Raw genomic sequence first — 20,547 nt, 5'->3', positions numbered from 1 at the left:
TTTCCCGCTCAGTATCTGCAGATGATGCAGGCCAAGCTGCTCTTCTCTGTTACCAGAGCTCCCCTTTGTGTTGAACATCTGAATAACAGCTTTAGTTCACAATTTACTAAGCATCTACCTCGGGTCCAGTCTCTCGGTTCTGGCATGCAAGGGCCATGTGGTCACTAAACTCAGTGTACAGTGGAGCATATTAATTGCATGTTAGAGTGTAAACACAGTACTGAAACACTCTGATAGAAAAGTGTGTAATCTATTTTCACAGCTATAGTAGAGGTTCTCAGGAGAAAACTAAAGGCAGGTCACCTGGCAAGAAAAAACACTCTATTGTCAATTTTCAGTCTAAAGATCTTACACCAGGCATTGGGAAACTGCTTTGCCTTTTAACATTTAGATTTTACCAGGTTAATTCCACAAATGGTTTTGGTACTAGGGCAAGTGGCAGAATAAACATTTAGATCCACAAAGTTCTTGTTCAAGTTAATGGAAACTAATATCATAATGCAGGTTTGAGTGGCAGGTTGTGCTTAACTCACAGGCTGTTAAATTCAGTCTAACATGTTCCCCTTTTTTTTGAATGGTGTAGAGGACTCTCCAAATAACTCTTTCAAGAGAGAGTCCTGGCAATATCACTACTTGCAGGACATGGCACTATCAAAATATTTTTTGAAGAGCAATGGTTTGCAAGGAAGAGACTGAAAAAGGAGAATTCACATGCTTTTCTATAAATAACTGGCTCCCTCCAGGTAGAACTGGAAGCATAGAAAGGCCTTGGGCAAAATGCTGTCTGCCCAGTTCTGCTCCTGAAGCTCAGGGGAGCATGTGCTTCACTGGGAATACTGCCACTGTCTGAATGTGTTCAGCATGTGCTGCCACTGCCACTTGTCATGGGAGGTGGGGAAAGGTTCCCTTCATATCCATCACTCCCTCGGAACTGGAAGCGACAGCACTGCCTTTTACCAAGAGTGTCCTTCAGGATTGTTTAAACACAGCTGTTGGGGTTTTGTGTAAAAGCACAGAGACTGTGAGCTTGTGACATTTGTTATACACCTTTAAATGTCCTTTCTGCTCCATGCAGATTTTCAGCTTGTGTTGACCTTAACCATTACCAAGTGCAGTATCTGCCATACCTGTGCAGTCAGGGACACATTCAGAAAGTCTAAAACCACATTTGAAGTGATTTCTTTCAGCCGGCCTCTCGACTTTCAGAGGGCTCAGCCCACAGGGAATAGCCTATGGACATAGTTGACAGGTAACCCCATCTCGACCTCACAGAGTAAAATTAAAGAAGTTCTTTGTGAAATTTATATTTCTCCAGGAAAGAAGCACTGATTCTTGCCCTTGCTGGGTGAGGAGCATTTACTTCAAACTTGTGGTATAACCAAAATGTTTCTCACTATTTAAGAAAAGATGACTAATTCTTGTTCAGAGCCATTTAACAAGAATAGAAATTCTGTGTCCATGCAGAATACTTCATAAAAGTTAAAAAAAAATCCTAAACAACTTACCTTTCTCCAAGCTTTATTTGCCTTGGCTGGCAGCTACTGTTACTGTTTGCTTTTTTTTCCCACTGGGTCAAGCACCTATATTGTGACGTTTGTATCATTGTACCACAGACATTGCTTCACCTGTGAAAACAAAAGTCACTGACTGTCACAGAACAAATTGCAAGATTCCCACCCACTTCAGTGGGCTGGGATGTCACAGCGTGTTCCATCACAACACCACAGCAGGAACAGCACTATCCTAGGATCCTGCCACAGCACAGGGACACCTAAAACAAAACAAGAGACTTTTTAACATTTTTTAACCTGTTATCTTGGTCAAAGCTTGAATGGTTGGCCCAAGGATGGGGTTTGTTGTGGGTACTCTTCACATCACTCAATTTGTTCATTTCTTAACCTGCCACAAGAAAGTATTTGAGATCTGCTAATACTGGGGCATGGCACAAATTTTTTTTTACTTCAGCATTGTCATGAGCAGTATTTGCTGTCTGTATCTTCAGGAAAATTCCTCTTCCTCCCATAAGAAACATCAGCTCTCACTGGGCACTTAACATGAGTATACAAAGCCTTCAGTAAACTCTAGATTGAAAAGTAAACAGCCTGACTTGAATTTTAGCCTCTTTCCTTCATGACAGCAACCTGGAAGGGTGACCCACTCTGGAGCAGTCTGGAGAGAAGTGTTGCCCATGGGATAATCTCACATTGGAGAAGTTCATGGAGAACTGTCTCCCCTGGAGCAGGGGAAGGACTCCTCTCCCTGAGCAGTGGCAGAGAAAACGTGTGATGAACTGACCATAACCCCATTCCCACCTATCTGCACCACTGGTGGGGAAGAGGTAGAGCTGGGAAGGAAAAAAAAGGTGGGGGGGAAGGTGCCTTTAAGGTCTTATACTACATCTCATTATTCTGCTCTGATTTTGTCAGCAATAAATTCAATTAATATCTCTAACTGGAATCCAGTTTGTCTGTGACGGTATTTGGTGAGTGATCTCTCTCTGTCCTTATCTCAACTCAGGAATCTTCACTATTGTATTTTCTCTCCTCTGTCCAGGTGCAGAAAGGAGTGAGAGAGGATTTGGTGGGTGTCTGGCACCCAGATAGGGTCATCCACTATACCTATATGTGTAATGTTATTTACCCACTCTAAGACAGTCTGTTCAGCTTTAAGCCCAAATTCATCTTGTAATCAAGCTGCCTGGTTTCCAGCCCAAGCTCAGAAGCACGTGTTTATGTCATGGTGATATTTGGGACATTTAGAAAGAAAGCCTGAGCTCATCCAGATGCTCAGCACAGGCTCTGCCACACGTACCCTGCAGTGCAGTTTGGCAGGACACCAGCAACCCACCAGACTCCTCCATTCCCTACCTCCCAGGGCTTTCAGGAGATGTCATTTGGCCAATGGCAAGCAGACAAATTGGCCAATTCTCCTTCACAGAAGCCCTCTTCAATAACATGATACAAATCTTCTAAGTCTAAGCCTGCATCATCTGTAAGATGGGTACTGGTGAAAAACAGCCAGGATAAAAGCCAAGCACCATATCCCAACTCTTTTTCCAGCTGATTGAACAGCACTGGGGCAATTGAAAATGGTAAATCATGGAGACTAAAGGGAAGTGTGAGTGTATGTTAGCATTTGTAAGCAATTTTAGCTCTAGCATGGATGTTTTCCCCTCATAATAACCACACTTAAATAAAAGATAATAAACCTCACAGTGAGAGCTACCAGCTTCAGTTCTTACATTTAAAAGATAATTGTGGAATACTTCCCACTGGGTGCAGTGAGGTGGGGAAGGAGTTGTAGCTGCTGAGACACAAGCTGAGGGTAGTGAAGATGCACAAACAGCTCCTTATGCCCAGACTCTTGCCTGCAACCACACAAACCCCTGACCTCTCAGGATACACACCCCTACTCCACCCTAAGGCTTCCCCATAGGCAACAAGAGAAAGCACCCCACGTGAATCCTTTCCTGTGTGATAAACACCTCAGGTGATTGACAGATTGGTTGATTCAATTCCAGCCTAGAGTTATTTTAGCTTGAATTTATCATTCTTCAGCTGCAACTGTGAGAGCTGTCAATGTCATAGGACTGGAAAGGCTTCCCCAAAATCCCAGTAATCCAGCCCTGATGTACAGCAGCAGCATGGCTGAATATGATGAGTTTAAAGAGCTTAATTCTGCTACTGGTGCAAATAAAAAGTTATCTATATAAAATTAATTGAAATATTTATGTTAATAATGCCATCGACAGACTCTTTTTCAACAAAATCTAAGGCCTGGATCAGGATGGTGTTTCTCTTTATAGGATAACCAATTATTATGTTTTGTACTTTTCACTCTTAAAATGCCATTAATGTAGCTAACATCAATAATGATGAACAATAACATCACACCTCAAGAGAAATCCACTCATAAGGAGGTGAAGACATGATGACACAAATTTCCTGAACCAACAGGCACAGAATCACCCTCACTGATTTCAACAGCACTTTGGTCCAGCTAAGCCAGAATTGCCTGAGAGGGACCTTGGACAAAAACACATTACAAAGTGCTTTCCCAAAACAGAAAGGTATTCCTGCAAACAACTAAAACAGAAGGACCCTTGGATGTTCCATCCTACAAATTCTGGGATGTTCCCCTTCTTCTCACAGAGCTGTGGATCTCCATGGGAAGCAGGAGATGGAACAGTACTGCATCCACCTAGGAAGGTGACATGGGGGCACAAACCACCCCACAGAAGACTACGGATAACACATGGCTGTAGAAGTAAAGGTCTTTCTTCCACTCCATCCTCAAGGCCTGATCCTTTGAAGTCAAAGCCACTTTTGGGCTCTCATGACTGTGGGTGCAGGCTGTAGGCTTAATATTTTTCCAAAGCTGAGAAAAAGAAATAAGAAATTTTCTTCACAGTCCTAAGTCTCAGCATGTTTTGTGCCCCTTACCATCCAGAAACATCAGCTGGTAAGCACATTTCAAATTAAACTGCTCTAAACCATGGCAGCAACTCAGACCATACTGCTCATCTCTTCCTATTCTCCCATCCCATCATGAATGTCCACAGCATCAATGCCTGCACTGGTGTTGATGTTACACTGCAGGAGAGGTCTCAGGGCACAATCTCATTGCCCTGTTGACTCGTTGCTACAATCATGTCATTGCTGATCCTGTATGATCCTCCAGAATCTGCCTGCCAGTCCTACACTGCTCTGTCTGGCAGGCACAAGGGACATCAGCAACATCCCAGCTTGGCACAGCTCCTCTTGGAAGGATTATTCACTTTCTTCTTCTGGCTTTTAGGCCATAAAGAGGAATCACAGGCCAAGCAGTCTTTTCCCTGCTGAGCTCACCATATTTCCATTCTACTGCAAGTCTACAGGCTCTGCTGCTTCCTGCTTCCAGGCAGCACCAGCCACTGTCTCTGTCTCAGGAACAGTTTGGAGCACAGCTCATCACTCACAGGCTCATTTTATCTGCAAAACAGAATTACTACATATACAAGCATCTGCACCAGGGTGCTCAGGCTACAGATGTCCAATATCCAAAGCTTCAAAACAACAGAGAGGACCAGAAAGGTCTTTATTGAGCTTCCTGCCAGCCATGGCTGACACAGGACAAAATATTACCACTGCCTTGCTGGATTATTTAAAGGTCTTAGAAACAGGAATAAAGGATGGACCATTTCATGGCACAGACTTTCTAACAAGATCTCCATCTGGTTTATGAATCAGAAAGCTCAGAGAGAGCTCACAGTAGCAGACATGAGCAAGCCTTACTGTTCTTTTGAGAAATCTTTCTCCCAGAGGTGTGCAAGACAGGCACTAGATTTCTGCAGACTTGTGAGATTAAATCACTGGAGTCACTGCTTTTCTTCCCTGATGCAGCCGAGCATGAGGGAAGGGACACACTCCACAGCCTCAGGGTGAACATTAGCAATGTGTCTCTGAACAACGTGCCTCACCAGGCTCTGCCTCATCTATTAATGGAGCAGTTCTTGGTGCAACTACCAAATTACTCAGCTCTTAGGCAAAGAAGGGAGAAGTCCTCTGTAGGCACACACTGTTAACTAAAAATTTTTAGCCAAAGAGAATTAGGAGGAGGTGGAAATGTCAAGGTAGTTAATCACAGCTCCATTGCTTCAGTTTGTATTCTGCTTTAGGCAATCAATATTCCCTTCTTTCTCAGCTACCTTATCTGAAAAATGTGGTAATGCATGACTCACAGGCAGGTTGGGACAGTGAATTCATTTTTGTTTACTGCATGGAGTGTCCCAACATGCTGTAGAAGTATCAGGTATGGTTACCATGTAAGAGAGGGAGCTACTTAGAAAATGGTCTCTTTGATCTGAATTCTCTCTTAACATCATAGAGTTGGGACAACCCAGGGCTGACATTTATCAAGCACTCTGGCACTGTTCTCAGTGGAATCAAGTGTGACACAAAATTCTTCAAACTGTTACCAAGACCTTATGCAGCATCCCTAGGAGGTCAATGGGAACGGTTGGATTTGTGTGTGAAGGTAAGATGATGTAGCTAAAGGAGGCTAGCTGGAAGAACAAGAAAAACAGCCAATGGAAAATTCACTCAACTATGTAAAAATTTGTGTCATTGGCATAGTAACACAAGTGGAAATTCAGAGATAATCTGAACTGTTATTGCTGTCTTTAGAGTAACAGATAAACAATGGTCAATACAAAATCCCTGCATGGCAGGCAAGTGATCAGCAAGCTGGAGACAGGGCCAGGATAGCATTTAAGAGGTCTTTTTGCTACTGTGACTTTGTGGGGCACAACCAGCTTTACCTCCCTGCCAGAAACACCTACACTGAAAGTACCCTTCACAGGTTTTACAAAAAAATAAAGGTACATTCTTAGGTAATGTTATTCATTGTTCAGTGGGCCATCTTTAAGCACCAAAGATTCCCCATAAGCATTTGAAGTATCAAAGTCTAACACTGGTTTTCTGGTGTGCTCCTGAAAACAGGTTTTCTCAAAATCCCTTTTCTGATCAAGGTTTATAAAACTAATCTAACTTATCTGTTCCTCCCATTTAATATAGACAATGTCCTACCCTATGCATCCCACCCAATGGGTAAAGCAAAGCTAAAAGTTCTTCCTACTTTGATGGTTTGGGATCAATTTCTTATGACAAATCACAGGTTCTGGGGCCCTGTGTGATCAGAGCACAGCTGTTAGCTCACCAGTAACTTTCTGCTCTTTCTGGCATGTATTTTGCAGCCTTCAGGGTTTTTTTAAAGAGCAAGCTTCATAACTTTTGACATGTTGGGTAAGAGGGGGTGGATGCAAAGGTAAACAGTCACACTGTGGGAGCTGCCAAATCAAACCCAGGGATCCTGGCAGGGAGGTGAGGGAGGGAGAATGGCTGTGCTGGAGCAATATTCAGAGCAGAGAGAACTCTCTTATATGGAGGCTTCAGCCTATCCCAAAGTAACTGTTTTTATCTCTCTTTATCCTAATAACCACTAAGTAGTAAGCATGCTTTGATACTGAATGCAAAAAAAAAAAAAAGATTTTGCTGTCAACTTTGTAAATATTTTCACAATGTTTGTCTTCTTTACACTGTGTTTCTCTGAGAATTCCTACACATGAATAGAAACTTTAATTCTTTTACTTTTTTTAATTTTTTTTTTTTTTACATTTCAAGGCTGGATATGACTCTGAGCTGGGCAGAACGGTCTGTTCAGCCATTTCTCATCACATAATCCCTTTTCTGTTCCTTTCCATCACCTTTTCCAGCATTTTGATCTCAGAATGAAAATTAAGAATAAATGTTAAAGAGCATGTTCTTACTTAGAGACATGATGTACACAAACTGCTGAGGAAAATTTCCAGCTTGACTGCCACATCAGACAAGTTAGAAATACAAAAGGACTTCCTGCTCTGAGAAAAAAGGTTAGTCTGATTTTCTGGCATAAGTATATTTAAAATTCATGAGTGTGTCCCTCCCTGAAAATTAGAATCTGGAGCAAAACTAAAGAAGTAATAGAAGTTGTTTGGAAGTATTCTTAGTTCCTTTCCTGCAATAAATTTGGGTAATATTCGAAGTTTTATCTGTCATCATGACATATGTATTATTCAAAAGCTGAGGCATTAAGAAAAGCAAGAAGGGAGATTTATTGCTCACACTCATGTAAATCATGCAAGTTAGCAATTCTGTGTAGGAATCTCCAGCCCCTGATGGCAACAGTATCTTCAGCCCACTCTGCAAGTTAAGTCACCTGGATATTTTAAACAAAAGAGTTTTCTTTTTTTTTTTTTTTCTTTTCCTGCCTGATATTTTCACACTGTAATCCTGAGAGTTAGGTCTATTTTTGGCAAAAGTTGTTTTTGTGAGCTTATCCGTAGTTTTAACTCCTTATCTGAAGGAGTTCATCTTTTGTGGTTTGTTGTTTTGTTTGGTTTTTTTTTTCTTAACACTGGGGCATTTCCCCCTCCAAGAGTTCATTCAGGCCTCAGATAAAGGCAACAGAAGAAAGAACTAAGGTACAGAATTTTAAGCAGACTAGACAAATCTCTCCTCTTGACCAATTGCATAATCTTAGTTTTGATTGTATAATATTGCAAGTGCCTGTTGCTGCATTCCAGGAAATACAGGGAATACATAATGAAGGGTGAAAATAAGCTTTTTTCTAGCTTTTTTGTATTTATTCCTATGGCTTTTCTTATTTAACATATAAAAGACTTAAACTACAATGTTTTCTCTCTTTTCCAAGTCACTCCTAAAGAAAAATTTCTGACCTTTTATCCTGCAATTACAACACGTTGTCAACTTAAGGTAATTTAATCACTCCAGGTAGCAATCTCTAACTTCAACAAAAAAAAAAAAGCAGAAATAAAAGCAGAAAAGATGTCACTTTTTAGTGAATGAAACTCAGATGAGTTTTGAACTATGTATGGTTTATATTTCCCTACTAGAATGCCAAAGAGGCAGCCTTAAAACCTGTGACCTTCTGAAAAAGAAGGGCCTGTATATTTCTATCCTCACAGTTCTATACTCCAGGTGGAAGCTGCAAGACCTGCATTTCTCTCTTCTCAAAATCACCAAATCCCTTTGTGATCTTTCATAGTAGCAGAATTGAAAACTTTCTCAGCAAACTCTTTGGAACAGATACTTAATTTTTCCAGACCTATGCATTCTATGTAAAGCAAAAGTCTATGTGAAAGCACTTCACAAAGGCATTTTCAGCCTCAAACTCTCAGCAGGAACACTGCTGTTCTAACATCCAGTCCTGATTCTCCATAGCTTGATAGTTTGCAGTGAGATTATCCCATTTCTTTGCTGTACTGACAACACTTGGCAGATGTTGCTAGGTCCCAAAAAACAGTAAGAGCACCGATTTACTGGAGGAATGTGCTGCTATTCCCCAACAGCAATCCAACACTGTGGGGTCAGCCCAGCATCAATCCCCATCTGCCAGTTCTCTGCCCCAGAACTTTATCACCAGTTTCTTGAGTCACGGACCTGGTCCCTAACCGTGTGCAGGGAACACTGATGAGTTCCTTAACAGTTCTCTGGGTCACAGCAGTATCTTGCCTGGGCAAGTCTGTCTCAGTGATATTTATCTGCTTTTTCCATCCCCAGCTCTGGCTGGATGTTCATCACTCATGTGCCATATGTGTGAGAAAACTACTGACATCCAGCTCTCTAAGAAAGGTCCTAAAACACCAGCACTGGTCTGCAGAGTAAGGAAAGTATTGGTTATGCAAATAACAGTACATGTGGACAACTGCATGGATCTGACAGGAAACTAATGCCTTCACCTGTTTTAATGGGATTATTTAGTGCCACTGTTAGGGAACTGTTTCTCACTCTTGAAAAACTCCTATGAATTTGGGCCACAATCCCTCCCTCCTTTTCATTGCCCTCTTTCTGGTCAGCCACTGGTTTGGTGACTTTATGTTGGACAAATGAGTTGAAATCCTACAAACTACAATTATTTATTTATATGCAAGTAAGAATGAGGGATGCTTTACAAGGGCATGTAACAATAGGACAAGGGGGAATGGCTTCAAACCGAAAAGTGGGTAGATTTAGATAATGGATAGAAATTCTTTGCTGTGAGGGTGGCGAGGCCTGGCACAGGTTGCTCAGAGCAGCTGTGGCTGCCCCATCCCTGGCAGTGCCCAAGGCCAGGCTGGATGGGGCTCTGAGCAGCCTGGAAGGTGCCGCTGCCCATGGCTGAGGAGTGAAACTAAATAATCTTTTAAGTCCCTCCCAACCCAAACCATTCTGTCAATCTATGAATCTCCTCTTGCTACAACCAGTTATGACAACCACAGGACAAGAAACACAGCCTATTCTCACACTGATGTGAGATTTTCCTACACATTCGCCGTGCACAGCCCAGCATCAGCACCCCTCAGCCCCAGCTCCCCCCGGGGCTGCCCTCTCCCTCCCGCCGGCCCCGCTCTGCGTGGAGCAGGGGCCGGGCAGGCCCGGCAGCGCGGCCTCGGAAGCGTTTTGGAGGGTGTTTGGAGGGTGTTTTGGAGGCCGCTTTGGCGGCCATTTCGCTGCGGCCGAGCCGCGGGAGGCAGCAGGAGCGGCGGCCGCGCTGAGGGAGCCCCGGGGCGGGTCGAGGCGGGGCGGGGGCAGCGCTTGCGCGGCGGGGCCGGGGCCGCCGAAAGTTCGGGGCCACGTGGGGCGGGAGTGGGGCAGGAGCGGGCACAGCGCGTCCCGCAGAGCTCCGGGAGCCCCGCCGCGATCACCTCTGCTCGCCCGCTGCTCGCCCGCTCTCCAGCCCCAGCCATGGCCCCCGCCGAGATCCTCAGCGGAAAGGTTGTCTCCGGGTACGTAGCGGGGCCGCCCTGCCCGCAGCGCTCGGCCGGGTTCCCTCGGGCAGGAAAGGTTGGGAGCCGCGGGGCTTTTGACTTCGGGAAGGAAGCGGTGTGGCCGGGGAGCTGAGCGGTGCTCCGCAGTGCCGGTGTGGCCGGGAGCTGAGCGGTGCCCCGGCAGTGCCGGTGTGGCCGGGAGCTGAGCGGTGCTCCGCAGTGCCGGTGTGGCCGGGAGCTGAACGGTGCTCCGCAGTGCCGGTGTGGCCGGGAGCTGAGCGGTGCCCCGGCAGTGCCGGTGTGGCCGGGAGCTGAGCGGTGCCCGGCAGTGCCGGTGTGGCCGGGAGCTGAGCGGTGCCCCGGCAGTGCCGGTGTGGCCGGGAGCTGAGCGGTGCCCGGCGGTCCCCGGGTGTGCTGGCAACAGGATGGGTTGTGGCGAGCTTTCACTCTGGCTCTATGGACGAGGCAGGTTTTGGAGACACCCTAAAGCTTTTTCACTACCTTGCAGCCAAAGCTCGCTCCTTCCTGGCTGCAAACTGGGAGTTACTAGATGAAGTACAATATGAAAGGTCTGAAGGAGAATGCAAAGTGCTGTCAGTGCTCCCCAGAAACCAGCAGTGTGTCTGGTGGGGTCTCTTTCCCCAGAAAGCAGCTGGTGGCTGCTGAGCATGGGTGAGATGAGAGCCTCTGGTTTGACCTACAGCTGCTGTGAGTGTAAGCTGGGCTGCTGGGATGCTTTATGAGCAGGAGTTGGGAACATGTGCTTTAGGTATGGGCTCTCTTTTCATACTTCACAAGCAAAAGTTTATCTGCATGTTGGATTACACATAGCTGAATGTTCACAGGTGTCCTGCCAAAGCTATTGAAAAGATTTGGGAGACCTTGAAGGAAAAAGGTGTGTTCTTGTAGTTTTCAGCATTTACTTAGCTGGCAAGCCCTGGGTATAGATGAGCCTGCATTGTGTCTTTTAATTTGCTTGTTTTTCCTTATGCCACTCAACATACACATTTGATAAGAAAGCCAAATAAATTTCCCTAGTCTGGGGGAAAATGCAGTGTAATGGTTCTGTTATACCCTGTGGAAACAGGGTTTGGTTTGGTGGGTTCATTGGGTATCTCCTGTTGTTATAGCCAGGGAATTAAGACAGATTACATTTGGAAAGGTATAAGGTAATATCAGCAAAGCAGTCAGTCTTTCTCTTGAGTGTTTCTGTGTATGCCACATCTACATCTAACCAGCAGTGGAGCAGTTCTGAAAAGTAGGCCTGATGTACCTTGAATCTGGATATCTGTGAGGAAAGGATGCTTACATGTTTTCTACCTGGTAATTTTGGATCCAGTACCACCTGTGTATTGCAGTCTCAGTCTTACATGCTTCATTCCACCTGATCCTTTTGGCAGTGTTGGGGCCAGCACACTGCAATGCCTGTGCTTGCTGCTGGTGGGATTTCATGATTTGCCTGTTGTGGGGTTTCTTTCCTGTCACAGAAAGTCACCCTGAAGTGCAGTAGGTCCTGGAAAGATTCTAGTTTGGGTACAATGCTAATTCACATTAAAACTTCTAGCTTCCTTGGCATGGCATGTTACATTACTTACTTAATTTTAAATATATAAAAGTGAATTTTTTGTTTGTTTGTTTGTTTTCTGTACTATAATAGCAGCTATAAACTAGCAGTTCTCAGAGGACATTCATGATGTGCAAATACCTGAGAAGAAGTGTGAGCATTTAATAGGCTCATACAAGAGAAAGGTTTGGTTAACTTCCAGCATACCTCTTAGGGTGTCTGGCTGATCTCTGTCTTCCAGAGTCATCAAATCTTGGCCTGAAGACACCACAAAATGAAAAAATAAGTGCAGTTTGTTCAGTTCAGTTTGAACTGTCCTTCAGTTCCTTTATTTGTGCTGTATTTATGTTCAATTTAGCAAAAGCATCACCTGCTCTCCATGGGCCTTAGGTAGTTCTGTCTTTTTCTGGTAAAGTAATTGAAGGAATCATGAGGACTGAAGCTGAAGACAGCTGTCCCTTTCTTCCAGACCCCTAGAGAAGTGCTGCTCCAAAGGATTCTCCTTGTCCAGAGTTCACCTCCATGCCAAGAGTCTGGCAGCAGCAGAAGTGATAGGCATGTGGTTTTTCTAGGAATTTTCAACTGAACTGCCTGTTGTAGAAAGGGAACGTCCCTGATTTTACATCAACTGCAAGCCCTTTTCAGTTACTATCTTGTAGGGGGTGGATTTTGTTACTTTACCCTTTAATCAAGAAAAATGTTTGTTTGTAAGTCAGTCAAATATTGACAAATGAATTGAATCAACCTCCAACCACCAAGCACCCCTTCCTCAAAACAGATGAAAAAGTACCTAATTCACAATCATGTCAGCTATTTAAACAAAACTCAGGTAGATACTGGCACTGTTATTCTTGTGAAACATGTAAAGAGAATAAATACTTTGAGAGAGTTTCCTTGCCTCTATAAATAAGGAAAATTTGATGAGGTTAGAAAGCTAGTTCACACCTTTGGAAAGCTCAGAAGAGGTACAAAGGAAAATGGACATTTTCAGTGGCTTTGAGTATTACCTGTAAGGATGGAAAATGTGGTTAGGCTGGGCATAGGAAGGAGAACACAGCAGACATTGTTTTCTCTGTGGGATTTTGGTGTTGATGTTAATGCATCAACATCAAAATGCATCTAAGTCTGCTTCTGTCAGTACAAACAAGCCTGCACAGTTTGTGAAATATATCAAATATTGGATGGGTTCTGCATCAATTTGAGCTGGCTGAGTTGGCTGAGGGTGGCTTTCCTCTACTTCTCTGAGTGGCTGTTTAGTAATTCTGCCTTAGATTTTGCTCCAAGTTAAATTTGCCTCATTGGCAAATGAGTTACAAAAGATGAGTTACTGTATAACAGTACAGTAAACAAATGACTCACGGGAGGAAGAGAAGCGGTGCTTTAAATATTCAAGATATCGTGGGTTTTAGGTAATAAAAGTACTGTATTCTCCACCTTTTATTGCTGGTATTCCCTGAAGAAAAATCAATCTCTGTTTCTGTTTCTAAAGAGATAATCAGAGCAAAATATGGTAGTGGCTCTTCTTTACAGTTTGTCCATCGTGATGAGCTTTGTGTTCAGGCTTTACCATCTGAAAGAGCCCAGGTTTGGAAACCTCTGGCTTGGCCCAGATTGGTTGGTAGGACCAGGAGTGGACCAATATTTCTGCTCTGGGAGAGTGGCTGATGAATTGTGATGGCAGGGAAGACTTAGCACCCCTCACAGCCCCTAGGGATGGGCCAGGTAGTGCTTTGGGTTTAGAGTGTTCAAGAAAGTGGTGATCAGGCTGAACTTAAAACTGGAGGTAACAGTGTAGTAAACAAATCCTCAGCCTTAATTTTTTTTTTTTTTGAGTTCTATTGTAACTCCAGGTAACTCTAGTCTGAAGTGGAAAAAGTTCCCTGATCTCTGAGCTCTCTTTTACCAGATCCTACCCACAATGGGTCAGGCTTGCACTATGCTCTGGATGTGCTGAGTTAAAGTGAACTGCCAGTGCTATTGGGTGGGCCCAAATGTGAGCAAGAACCCCTTGTGCTCAGTGCTGTGCAGATACAATTTAAAAAAATGGGACCCTGCTCTAAAGAACTGATAAGAGAGAAGAAAATATTGTCTGATGGACAGCAAGGCCACAGATCTGTGATCTGTGCACATCTGCCCCAGCCTACAGGGAAGGCAAAGAATTTGCAGGGATTGCCATGTCCCCTTCATGGAATGAGGAAAATCTCAGTATCATTCCTTCAGAAGGCAAACCTTTGTAGATAGGGCCTAGAATATTGTCTGGAGTGCTTGCAGCCACCCAAAGGTGGATTGAGTCCTTACCTGTTGCTCTTGTGTTTTCCTCTGATGAAATCACCTGCTGGTAGGGTATTATATACAGTATCCATTTGGGGAAGCCAGCCTGGTTAGTGTCATAGGTATTGCAGCATGGGAATGTGGTATCATAACTCTTTTTTGGGGCAAGTTCTTCTGAGTTTTAAAGACTCAGCTTTGTGTTAAGCTCTTCTGTTGTCAGTCATCCACATTTGCAAAGTGCCTCAATTGCTGCCTCTCTCAGACCCACATTGGATTGAAATTCTGGACATGATGAAAAAGCATCTAAAAAACCAGAAGTGGCTTTTTGTGTTTATCTGGTCTGGAGAGAGCTCATGCATGTATTTGTGCTGACAAATGGGTGTAGCCTTGGCCAGGCTCTTGCACTGCCCAAGCTGTATCCTTTCAATAAATACCTATTTTATTCCTTTTACTCTAGTCTATGTTCCAGGTCAGCCTTTCCAGCCATCAACACAACTAAAAAGTGTTTAAAAAACCTTGTGAATGTGGAAATGGTAGAAAGTAGCAGGCATTTTTCCTAGGAGATAATGACAGTGTGCCAGGAGCATGCAGCAGTGGAGCATGAAATAAGAGAGTGGGAGACATATGAAATTATTCCAGCTCTAAATGATGTCTTCCTGCAACTGGAGCCATCTGTTGAAGTACCAGCAGTGTTCAGATGGTCTTTCCCAAGGTATTTCCTATCCCAGTGCCACTCACTGAGCCAGAAGACACTCCTCTGTGCCTCCTTTGGGTTCACTGTGACATTCTTCTTTGCAGCCCCCTCCCAGCATTTTAAGATAATGCAGTTGTGCTGAGCTAGGATGTGGTGCCATGGTGGTTTGGAGATGGGAAAGCTTGTTTTTCTACATTATGTTGGAAAAATATGCTCCCATGGGAGGAACAGGAGATGAGCAGTGTCAGTGCTGCAGGCTGTAAGGAGGAATGGCTGCAGGGACAGCAGCTCTGAGCAGAATGGACCTGCAGGACCATCAGCCTCATGCAGCTGTTTCTGAAGGGCTGCAGCAGGAGCATTTCTGCTGCATGTTTATGGAGCCCTCGGGGAATCTGTGATCCAGGCAGTAAAGCCACACCCTCCCCTTTGGGGACTGGAGCATCACTGTCTCTGAGGAGGTGTTTGCCAGGTCCTGTGTTTGGCATTATTTGCATAGACCCTGGACCCTGTTACTCACAGAAGGGACAGAAACACAGCCTGATGTCATTTCCAGTACGATGCTGTGTCCATAATCCCTCAGTGGGGTTCTGCTGACATGGGAGCCTTGTTCTCTCCATTTCCAACAGAGCTGAAGGAGTGTGGTTTGTCCTTTGTTTAAATTTCTGGGACATTCACTTAATAAATTTAAATTCAGCTCACTGTTGCAGTCTACAGAAAGAAATCCTAACAAGTTCTTTAATCTTTGGAGCTGGCATTGTATGCTTAGAACTGTGTGCTGTCCTTAACCTGTGTGGACCCTGGACTTTTGTTTGCTGCATGAGTTTGTTTGTGGAAGGGCACGTGGGCACAGGAGGGGGCTTGGAGCCAGAGAGAAGGCTTTTGGGGAAGCAGTCACATAGAATTGCAAATTTTTTGTTTGAAGAGTTAAAAGAGTTTTCATTCAGCTAGTAAAAAGTGGTATTGATTTATCAATAAGAACTTTTATCTTTGGGAAGTCCTGAGGTCCACAATAGAATTTTGCAGACAATATAACTAAATGGCTGCTGGTTTGCAAAGATTTTTTTTATGGCTTTTGTAAGTCTGTGATTTCTTCTTTTTTTCCTTGAATTTTCTCTCAAACCTTTGCCCCTGTGGTTTTTGTGAGCACTGGAGAGCAGTGGTACCCAACGCTAGGTGGCTGTCTAGCAAGTGATTTCTTGATTCAAGGCTCCTAAAGAAAACTGCACTGACAGCACCACGTTTGTATGTTTGTGGGTGTTACCTTTCTTCTGGAGCTGAAGGGGAAGTGACCTAGTGTCTAATTACAGAAAATGACAGCAATGTAGTGTGTGAATAGTTGTGGCTGCTGGGGGTGAAAGCACACCACAGCCCTGCTTCACAGGATGGAGGAAACTGGGGGGGGCTCATTTCACTTCAGCTGAGAAGACTAGAATATAATTAATACCTAAACCTGGGACCCTTTCTCATATTTCATGTTTCTTTGCCTTTCTTTTTGTTTGCTGGCCACAAGCCAGTGCTGGCCTTTCCTTACTACAACACCAGAGACCTCAGAAAGAGTTCCTTTGGCAAGTTGCCCACATCCCCCATTCACAGGCCACTTTTAGGGGGTTTCTGATGCTCCTTGAGATCGTTGTGCTGTTGTTAGAGGCTGCTCATGAGCCAGCTCAGGTGCCTCCCTAGGGGTTTACAGCTGGGGTGTAAGGAGAGGCACTTGGGGATTTTGCTTCCCAGCAGATGAATTTTTGTTGCTTAAGCACAAAGAATTGCTGTGGTAAGGTTTGCTATGAGACTGTTTTCTGAGCTCATCAGCTAGTCTTGATATCAAGTTTTCTACATAGGTGACAGCCAAAGGAAGGCTCAGAACCACTGTTAAGTAAGGCTGAAAATAGTTGCTTCCATTGAGGCTTGTTAAGAGACTTTGAACCACTTGATTGGATGCAAACACCTATAAATACCCTGATCCCACTCCTCAGGTGCAGCAGAGCTCTGACCATGTGATTCAGGATGCAGCAGGAGAGGGGCATGATTTGGGATGTAGCTAGAGGCTGTGACTCCTTCTGAGATGAGACTGAAAACAGCCTTAGGGCTGCTTCTAGCTGGGCCAGCTGCAGCTGTCCCCTGGGATCAGTGCTGCTGCCTCGAGAGAGCTGTGTGCTGCTCCCATTTCCCTGTCTTCCTGCCCCTGGCAGTTCTAATTTGGAGCTCATAGATGCAGGGTAGAGTTGCTTCACTGGCTGTCTGTTTTCCTGAAGTTTCCCTCTGTGCAGCAATCACAAGCTCCCAGCTGGCATCAGCTATGTACCCCATTCCTGTACCCTTGCTGTTCACATTTTTAATGAACTGGCACCTGCTCCAGTCTGGGGAGTCTGGTCCCACTTGGGAAGTCCTGGTGATGCTGATCTGAAGGTAGATGAGCACAAGGAGATGTGTGTTTTAAACAAAAGGATGTTTGGTGCAGGGTAGATTTGCTGAGTGTGGTGGTAGCACCTTCTTATCTCTGAGAATGGGAATGTGACACATTCCCAGGATGGAGATGACATGAAGAACATGCCTGTCAAGCCCCTCATGTCCTGTGAGGTTTTGCTTGCCTGGCTTTTGGTTCTGAGTGTCTCCTACATTTGCAATGCAGTGCCACAGCCTCCTTCCAGTGCTGTGAGATGGACAGAACTGGTCAGTTCTTTCAGAATCCTGACTGCCTGTTGTGAGGAGATGGAGCAGTTGGGCTTGGCAGCTTCCCTGGTTAAGGACTGTGTGTGGGGCCAGAGTGGTTGACAAATTAGAGAGGAGTGCAAGGCTGGGCCAAGGTGGTAACAGTGGCTTTTGAGCTGCCAGTGGCTAATTTCAGTGCTGAATACTTGTTATTAAAACATTCCATGGTAAACTGGGTGTGAGTTCACATCTGAACTAGAAAAACTAATCAGTGCTCTGCTTCAAAGTTGTGGTTTTTTACAGTTTTATCCTAAAACTTGCCTTTACTGAAGAGTTGACCTGAGGTGTGTACCAGGCTTTGGTGACTTTTCCTTGCACCTGTCCACCTCCCATTCTCATCCCTGCTTTATCTTTGGATACCTCCTGCTTGTTTAGTTATTTCCCAGAATTTTACCATTGTGGATTCATAATCCTTTACCAGGACAGCTTGTGTGACAGTGATGACTGGTGCCTCTGAGATTTGGGTAATTTTAGTTACAAAATAGGTAGAAAGAGAATTTCCTTTTGAGAAAGGAGTTTGAAATCCCAGGAGTTTCCATGCCAAATTTTGAACTTTTTTTTTTGACCCTTGTATCCTATGAGACCATGAAGAAGCACAGTGTGGACTTTAAAAAAAAAATTATTTAAATAAATTTGAATTAACCTGTTTCCAGAGTGTCTTAGTGATTTATGGACATCAGTCTCATCTGGAGATTGCTGAGAGCTGTGTACTGGAGGCATAAATACATGTTTGCCATTCTGTCCATCTGTCACCTTTACAACTCCTGACTGTATCAAAACAACTGCATCACTCTATTAGAATTCAGCCCTATTACTAACTTCTACCTTGTATTTGTTTTCTTTTTTTTTTTTTCCCTCTTCAGACAAGTGAGAGACAGACTAAAGCAGCAAGTTGTTGAGATGACTGAGAAATTTCCAGGCTTCAGACCAGGACTTGCCATTTTGCAGGTATTGTTTTCTCTAATGACAACTACAGAAAATATGAGTTGCTTCCAGTGGTAAGGGCACAGCTGATGAGCTTCATCAGAGCTGCCTTGTAATTGGTAGCATTTTATTAGGAACAGTGTTCTCTGTGGGATGGTAACACAGTCCTGTTAGGTCTTTTTGCCAAGTATCAGGACCCAATTTTTTTTATTATTTTTTCAGTTGTTTTATTTCTTTTTTCAGACCCTGTTCTCTGTTGGAGTGTTGTGTTTGTGAAATAGTGAAATCAAGCTGTTTGCCTATTAAGAGCAAGAAGTCCTTGTAGAGTCTATTCCAAATCTCTGCTCTTGAGTGAGCCCTGAAGTTTGGCAGCTTTCAGAGATGTGTTTGTACCAGAAATCCTCCACGGGATTTTATTAAGTGATTTGGTCTGCTGTTATGTCAAAACATGGGGACAAAAGGGGGGCAGAGAAGGGGAGGGAACCCAGACAAAACTAAAACTACCTTTGACCAAAATGACTTTGAGTGCAAGGGATGGAACAACATCCTGTCCTGAATTGGATAAATCTCAGAAGTGAGCAAGTGTTGGCCTGCACAGAAAGGCTTGCAGAGGTGAAAAGCACATGTCAAGTAGGGGGGTTTGACCTGTTTGGCAGAATCTTTTTTCCTTTGCAGCTATAAAAAATGGAAACTCTTTGTGCTTAGGTCAGAAGGTGACTAGCAGTATCAAGTCATGCAATAGGAAGGAACTGTGTGTCCACAAAGGATTGAGGGAATGTAAGTGGCTGTTTAGAGCAGTCCTTATTCAGTATTTTGGGCTCATGCAGAGCCTTTGGTGCCTGTCTGTGGATTCCAGTGCTAATACCACCATGCCCCACAAAGGCCATGCTCCTCTTAGATGACAGGAACAAATCTGTGCTTGTGCTGTTAGCTTTAAGTTGGTTGTCTCTACTGAAAATTTATCTGCAGATGCTTAGAAGGAGGGAAAGAGGGTCTAAAAATTTAGTAGTGCTTTGATGAAAGCTGCTGTAATGTTGACCTCATAAACTGTCTTCAAAAATTGCTGTCTTGTGGAATTACTGGATTGTTTTCATGGTGGGTCTGTATTTGGTACTGGATTGTCTCAGAGTCCTTTACAACCTGTTTGCACTTTGGCTCTCTGACACTTCTGTGAGCTGCCAAACAGTCTGGGCTTGGAGTTCATCTCCTAATACTGATATTTGCAGCTGTCTGGTTTTCAGTGACAATGAGCAGTTTCTTATTTGTAGCACACCATAGGTTATGTGCTCTGTTCTTGGGAGGCATCTGGTGTCCTCTGAGCTCAAAGAATAAATAAGTTAATCTTTATTTTTTTTGTCCTGTAGTCAGTAATTCCTTATTCACAAAACTACTGACATCTCCTCCTTCTCTGCCCTGTATGAAGCAAATGTTTTCCTAAAGTCACAGCAGACTTTACAGGGGAGACAGCACCTTTATCTCTACCTAGGGAGGAAGAACCATTGTATTCTGGGTGACCAGGTAATGCAGTCACCTCTGCAGCTTGTAGCCTATGTGAGAACCAGGGATGGCTCCCAAGTACCAGGGAACAGGATTTCAAGAGCTTGCTTATCAGCTTTTCCTTATTTGACACCTATTTTCTTAAGGTTGGAAGGAGTATTACCTTTAACAAAACATACTGGATGATGCAAGTGGTCTCCTGGGCTGCAGTTGTACTGTAAACACCCAGTACTGCCAAAACCTGCAGCCATTTATTCCACTTGCTGCCTTCTGTTTGTGCATCACTTTGTCTTTGTTTTGTTTTTTTGTTTGGCAGGAAAATTCTCAAGGTTCAAAACAGCAGTGGAAGAAATATCTCCATCAAAGCACACGTGTACATAAAATTAAGATTCCTGGGTATCAAAGATGCCCAATGTTTCTGAAAGCCTTAATTAGATAATTGAATATTATCAGCACCTGCTGATCATGTTAATTAGCTAAGGATTGAACTTTCTCAGATCAGAAGGCAAGCAGTATTTTCGGCTTTGGAGACCACTGTGTTTTTAACGTTTTTCAACAGATGCAAATGGTGTTTGTGCAGGAGATCAGACAACTTGTCTTTAG

At 44.0% G+C, this 20,547-nt stretch overlaps 1 protein-coding gene and 1 long non-coding RNA gene across 2 annotated transcripts in view; both read left to right on the top strand.

The window, feature by feature from the left end:
- Positions 1–1,743: 1,743 nt before the first annotated feature.
- Positions 1,744–2,451, top strand: LOC306803861. Its single transcript, XR_013774728.1, has 2 exons — positions 1,744–1,858; positions 1,966–2,451. It is a non-coding gene; the product is annotated as an uncharacterized lncRNA (long non-coding RNA).
- Positions 2,452–10,111: 7,660 nt separating this feature from the next.
- MTHFD1 (methylenetetrahydrofolate dehydrogenase, cyclohydrolase and formyltetrahydrofolate synthetase 1) overlaps positions 10,112–20,547 on the top strand; it is a 39,869-nt gene continuing 29,433 nt past the window's right edge. The window contains exons 1-2 of the mRNA XM_079308249.1: positions 10,112–10,303; positions 18,387–18,471. Of these exons, the coding sequence (XP_079164375.1) occupies positions 10,263–10,303; positions 18,387–18,471 (126 nt within the window). The 5' untranslated portion in view covers positions 10,112–10,262. The remainder of the gene's footprint in view (positions 10,304–18,386; positions 18,472–20,547) is intronic.

Source organism: Erithacus rubecula (genome assembly GCF_903797595.1).
Source record: "Erithacus rubecula genome assembly, chromosome: 6".
NCBI lineage: Eukaryota > Metazoa > Chordata > Aves > Passeriformes > Muscicapidae > Erithacus > Erithacus rubecula.
This window is presented reverse-complemented; position numbering and strand designations above follow the sequence as displayed.